The 6,227-nt window shown below is 42.3% G+C and overlaps 1 protein-coding gene across 1 annotated transcript; it reads left to right on the top strand.

Annotated features, from left to right (window-relative positions):
• Positions 1–275: 275 nt before the first annotated feature.
• LOC112267708 (heme transporter hrg1-A) lies at positions 276–5,686 on the top strand. Its single transcript, XM_024445886.2, has 3 exons — positions 276–540; positions 3,221–3,388; positions 3,915–5,686. Exons 1-3 carry the CDS (start codon positions 411–413, stop codon positions 4,049–4,051), a joined length of 435 nt encoding a protein of 144 aa, XP_024301654.1. The 5' UTR covers positions 276–410; the 3' UTR covers positions 4,052–5,686.
• The last annotated feature ends 541 nt before the right edge of the window (positions 5,687–6,227 follow it).

Raw genomic sequence — 6,227 nt, 5'->3', positions numbered from 1 at the left:
ATACTGAGTCAGAGGGGCGCTGTTTCCCTCACTCAGATGATTTCTCCAGTGAGATTCAGCCAATTGCGAATTGATGGAAAATTATGAAAACGCAGAGAGACGAAAGATTTTTTTTAAATTAACAATTTTAAAATAATTTATTGGTCATACCTGGGTTCCCTTGGCATCCATGAATACACACCAGTGCAAAAAATAAGATATTCCCAATAGCATGTCTTGCAGGGGGCTTTTATTTTGAAACAGTCCGCGATCGTGTTGGCAGCATAATATCCTGCTGCTAGGAGAACTATAATCATCTGTTTAGCTAGCTTGAGTCGAACAGAGGTGAGTTTCTCAAAATAAGGCACTTGTTTTTAAACGTTGAAGTTATCGTTTCCCCCATTCTACTTGTAGCGTGTCACCTGTCCCCAATGGGGTTCAATAAGACGTACATCAGTATCGGGTATGCCTCTTTTGGCATGCTTATGGGATTCTCAGCGTTTCTCGTGTGGAACATCGCGTACAACCAACCATGGACAGCTGCAATGGGAGGATTATCAGGTAAAGACAAGTATTAGCAAGAATGTAAACAATTGTTTATTTTGTGGATAATATGTAACAGTATACACTGCAGTATTTTAAGGATTTACCTGTCCATTGGACTCGCATGAGCTGAACATTGCCACAGTAGGCTACCCATCTCATACAGTACTGTTACACGATTTTAGAGTGACAAATTGTCAGAAGCCCACTTTAATTTGCCTTTTCAAATTTCTAAACGTTCTACCTAAAGTCCTAAACGTTTTACCCCAGGCATTCTAGAAAAGTTGGACTGTTCAACTTCAAGCAACTTCAAAGAATAGCTAACGTTACATGGCTATACACCACGCTGGCTCCATGATCTCTAAAACGGTAGCTAACGTTACAACTTTGGCAAAAAATGTAGTAACATTCATGGTATAAGACCTATGTAATATCTAGGATAACTGTATTACCCAGTAAAACAATTAATAGGTGTATATCCAGCACTGTCTACTTTCGTCTTTCCAACGCATTTTCAGCTTTATGCATTCTATATTACCAGCTTGGTTAACCTGGAATTCTGGATCTTCCTGATGCTTCAACCACACTGGCCAAAAAACGGTCTGGTGTCAACTCAAACGGTGTGTTATTTCTGCGTACACTGCTTATTGGGACTGAAAGCTTTTGATACGTTTCTTCAGATGCATTTAGCACACGTGTCCTGCTACTCATCCCATTTGAAGTTCTCAGCATCACCATTATAATTTGCTGGTCTAGAGTGGAAGCCTGAACCTACCATAAAGTAATACTTGTCTTGCGCATTGAACATAATCTACTCAACGCCTAGTTAACAACCATGTAGAAAAAACGTTACTTTAGAAAGTTACTGAATTGCTTAGGCCTAGTATTTGCATGAAGTGACTTTAAAGTATTATTTATGTGTTATATAATGGCCCACTAGGTCAGGGGTTCCCAAACTTTTTCATGCAGGCCCACCTTCCAGCAATGGGGAACACATTTTTATCATGGGGTGCAGATAATTTTTAGCTGACATGGGCTAGTTGATCTGGACATTTCTGACAAGTTATAAATATCTCTCTAAGGTATGCAATAACTGATGCACTACCTAATTTCGTAATTGCGCCTTGTGCTTTCTACTGTTACAACTTTCAAGAGTAAATTGAAAGCTGGACTGAGTTCCTTCAAAAAAAAGGAACCCTCGCCCTGCACATTTTGGGAACCACTGCACTAGGTAACAAGTGGTGCATTTATGGCTGTGAACTTTGTCCTCTCAGGTCAGCAAGCTGATATCTGTGTGACTTTCCTCTCACCTCTCTGCTGTAGGCCTATTGGCAAACAGAACAGTAGCTACATTTGCATATTTAGTGTTGTAGGTCAATTTAACTGACAGTGCATGTCTTGCTATTTTTTAACATGAATGAGAATGACTTTTTTATAAAGTGCACTGTCACTGATGTTCTTATCAAGGCCAAATCCATATCTTTGTTGTGGAGTTGTGATAACAGCATGTGATGCCTGTGCCAATACAGAGAGAATCAATAAGGGTGCAATTTTTGCTAGGGTTTTTCGTGGCATGTGCTTGGTTAGTCATATGATTCTAGAGACCATGAGATGGGGAAATGAGTGGGGTCAGCATGGCAGATTGACACAGCCGAATAAGCCTATTCCCTCTAGAAATGACTCATGAGGGTCAATTGCACTTACTAGCTTGGCTGCATCCCGATTCTCTACACTTCCCCAAAAAACTCCCGTCATGAATTTTAAAAGCATTGGATTGATTTAGCCCTAAGCATTGGCTAGAGGGAATTTCAACCATTGTTAGAGCCACGACAGGATGTGTGCAAGTGCACACTTCAGTAGAAGGGTGGGGAACTGTGGCTCAGCTCCACTCACTATCTGACCATGCTTGAAAGGAAGCAAGTCGGGTACTTTCCAACCTCAAACACTGTTTTAACAACCAACCCTGAAGAAAAAAACTAAAGTTTATGTAGGCTACTTGCTCATTAGTTTTGGGCCCATATTCAAAATGAGCGTCAGAGTAGGGGATGATTTAGGCTCTTTTTCCATACGTTCCTTGACATTGCCACTTTGTCCTGTCTAGCATGGTCGACTAGTGAAGACCATTTTAGCCTAATATTGTGTAAGATGCGGTGAAAGTGGATTCATGAAGGATAGTGCTATACACTAGTGCTATGGTCCAGACCCAAATGTGGTGTGTGGTTATGAAACAGTAAAAGAGGAACATGGAGGAGTGAGTGACAGAACAGTGTGATTTGAGACAATGACACAACAAAATATTACATTGTTCACCGCTAAAATGTACATGTCATTTAGCAGACGCTCTCATCCAGAGCAACTTACAGTAGTGAGTTAATACATTTTCATACTTATCTTTTTTCTTTCGTACTGGTCCACCGTGGGAATCGAACCCACAACCCTGGCGTTGCAAGAGCCATGCCGCTACCAACTGAGCCACACACTGACATAGTCTATACCAACAGGACCTAAAGCTCAAGATTGTAGTTAGACAAGCAAAGGCATCTCTTGACTTGAGAGAACCCCTCACCCTCCCAATGCTTTTTCAAATACAGTTCAATCCTATGCTGTGCAAATACTTGTGATAGTTACACGTGCTTGTCTCATGTCAGTAATTGACTTAGTGTAGGGTTTGTGAATGGCTTGTGTCTTTCTCCCTCAGGTGTGCTGGCGCTCTGGGCCCTCATCACCCACATCATGTACCTGCAGGACTACTGGCGCACCTGGCTGAAGGGCCTCAAATTCTTCCTCTTCATCGGAGTCGTCTTCTCCCTGCTGGCCGTGGTGGCTTTCATCACCTTCCTCTCCCTTGCCATTACCAACAAAGAGTGTGAGTTTCACACACCCCTCCCCCTTCTCTCATTCATTCATTCATTCATTCATTCATTCATTCATTCATTTATTCCTCCTTTCATCCTAATTTGCTTCTCCTCCTCTCCCCTTCACTTGCTCTGTTCATTCACAAATGGCTACGTCTCTTCCGCCATTTGCTTCCCTTCCCGTCCTCTGTTTCATCCATTGTACCTTTTTTCTTGTTGTGCATTAGGATGTATTTTAGTAATTTAGTATTACATGTCTTAATCTGTTAGGGCATGTACATATGATGAAATCTATTTCCACACAAAATGTCTGCTTGCCAGAGATTGTTTGCTCTGGCATCACATGACTCCATGGGGTTATTCAATGTGAGATCCTTGCCCTTGTGTATGCTATGAGCCTGAAGCTTTGGTCACTTTTCCTACAGGAACTTTTGTTGAGAAGCACCTGACTCAATGAATTGTGTAACAGTGTGCCAACCATGGCTTTTTCTCTGAGTCTGCAAGTCTCTCATGTCTGTCGTATCTTGTGGTCCCCAGCCATGACTGACCCGAGGAGCTTGTTTCTTTCGGCCGTGTGGAGCTTCATGACTCTAAAGTGGTCCTTCCTGCTGGCTCTCTATTCCCACCGCTACCGCAAGGAGTTTGCCGACGTCAGCATCCTCAGTGACTTTTGATGAGGGCCCTTGAACAGCCCCCCACCCAATGGAGGTCTATGGAAGACTAACTAGCAGGGCTCCTAACCTGAGGGTGCTAACTAGGGGAGAAGGGAGGGAGTGAAGATTTGAGGGGTTGGTGAAGCCAAGTAGTTATGATGAGGATGAGGGTTGATCTGAAAGGCGTGGGGTAGCTGCACATACACCAGATGTCTTCCACCAATCGCTTGCTTATTAATCCACGTGGGGAGAGTGAACGAGTACACACTTTGGGGAGAAGTGTAGTGACTCGGAACGCAACCTGTGTTGTCTGTGTTAATGGGAGAATTAGTACCTGGACCGCTGTCCATGCCCGCACCTTCTCGGTTAGACCCCCCTCTCTCTCTTTCTATATCTGTAAACAGGGTATTCTCAACCCCTGCTAGGCCAGTCTATCCACAAGTTCATCCCTATGTTAAGCCTTTTCTGGATTTGGCTGTTCCCATGTGTATGTATGTGACACTGTCTGGGCTCCTCTTGTATGTCTTCGACACATCTTTTTAGAGTCAATATCTCCCTTTTTATGGGATTTGAATCTTCTTTTTGGTGACTTTGTGGGTAATCCTTGTTAATTGTGTACATCACGTGTGAAAACTCATTCCACGGAGGGCCTAGTGTCTGCGGGTTTTCGTTCCTCCCTTGTACTTGATTGATGAAGGTCACTAATTAGTAAAAAAAACTCCTTTCACCTGGTTGCCTCTGTTTTAATTGAAAGGAAAACCCCAAAACCTGCAGACACTAGGCCATTTGTGGAATGAGTTTAACAACCCTGCTCTACATCTTCCTGTGCTTATGTACCGAGGAACATATTCTTAACAAGATATATAATTGATGTGGTTATGATAGAATTCGTTTCCATTCTCTTGCCACAAGGGGGAGTCAGTCGATCAAATGTCTGTTGGTAAAACATCCCACTCATTTAGAAAGTTGTTAGAAAACAGAGCAAAGTTTATATGCACACATAAAAAACATGCATTATACACAACAAAAGGACACGTCACAGGCCTGTTTGGGGAAATCCTATCCTTTTTTTATTTTTAGGATGACCGTTTTGATCTGTGTTATCGATGTGTGAACTTTTAGTCACTTCGAAGTCAGTGTATGTGCTGAAGCAACTACATTTAGATTATCATGTCTCAACAGTTATAATGCTTTGGAAGTGAGACCTGTATAATGTCTTATAGCGTTACACCTGTCAGTGTTCGACACTATTTCAAAACATCCCCCACATAGTTTTTGAAGAGATTATATGAAGAAGGATTGCACTACCGTCACAGAATGTTAGAACAACTGCCTTTTTTTCACAAGTTGCCAATGGAAACCCAACTGCCTCGTCTTATTTGAACGGAGAACGCTCAAAGGAGGGAGCTCCTTTTGTGGAATTTGTGTCATTGCTGTGCCTTCGCTTTAGCTCGCAAACGTTATTCACCATCATCATACTGCTGCTTATGGAGATTAATTTGATTGTGCTCTACCTTTTTTCCCTTGACATCTGTTTGCTTCTCTGTGGGCTACCACATGTATCATATTGTACTATAAAGAAACATAACATTGTGTATATCCACTTGTATGTATGTCTGTTTGAGAGCCATATTAATAAAGTATAATTTTATGACAGCCGTGTGCATTACACTGGGAGTGTAGTACATCTCGCACAAATTCATACACAACAGTTGTAACTTTGTGTTGTACATTGTTTGTACAACCGGTGTGTGTACTAGGCCTTGGGCATAGTGGCCATAGACTAATTAGATTTTTATAGTTCTTTTGAATTTGTTTTACTAGTAGACATAATGCTTTGATGGAAAGGCTTAGCTTAACTACATTGTGGAGGAAGTGATTGCACTGTTGCTGGGGTGCACCCAGGGAAGGGGTTGAATTGAAGGGGGGGATTGGGTTCTATCACCTTAATGTTTGGACACAACACACACTACATGACATAAAGGATATGGACACCTGTTCGTCGAACATCTCATTCCAAAATCATGGGCATTAATATTTTGCTGCTATAACACCCTCCACTCTTCTGGGAAGGCTTTCCACCTCGAAGTTGGAACATTGCTGCAGTGGCTTGCTTCCATTCAGCCACAAGCATTAGGGAGGCTGGGCACTGATGTTGGCCGATTAGGCCTGGCTTGCAGTCAGTGTTCCAATTCAT

The sequence above is a fragment of the Oncorhynchus tshawytscha genome, linkage group LG02, assembly GCF_018296145.1.
Source record: "Oncorhynchus tshawytscha isolate Ot180627B linkage group LG02, Otsh_v2.0, whole genome shotgun sequence".
NCBI lineage: Eukaryota > Metazoa > Chordata > Actinopteri > Salmoniformes > Salmonidae > Oncorhynchus > Oncorhynchus tshawytscha.
This window is presented reverse-complemented; position numbering and strand designations above follow the sequence as displayed.

Coding starts and splice junctions, on each gene's coding strand:
- LOC112267708 (XM_024445886.2), top strand. CDS start 411: ATGGGGTTCAATAAGACGTACATCAGTATCGGGTATGCCTCTTTTGGC. Junction 541..3,220: donor TGCAATGGGAGGATTATCAG/GTAAAGACAAGT, acceptor TTTCTCCCTCAG/GTGTGCTGGCGCTCTGGGCC. Junction 3,389..3,914: donor TGCCATTACCAACAAAGAGT/GTGAGTTTCACA, acceptor TGTGGTCCCCAG/CCATGACTGACCCGAGGAGC.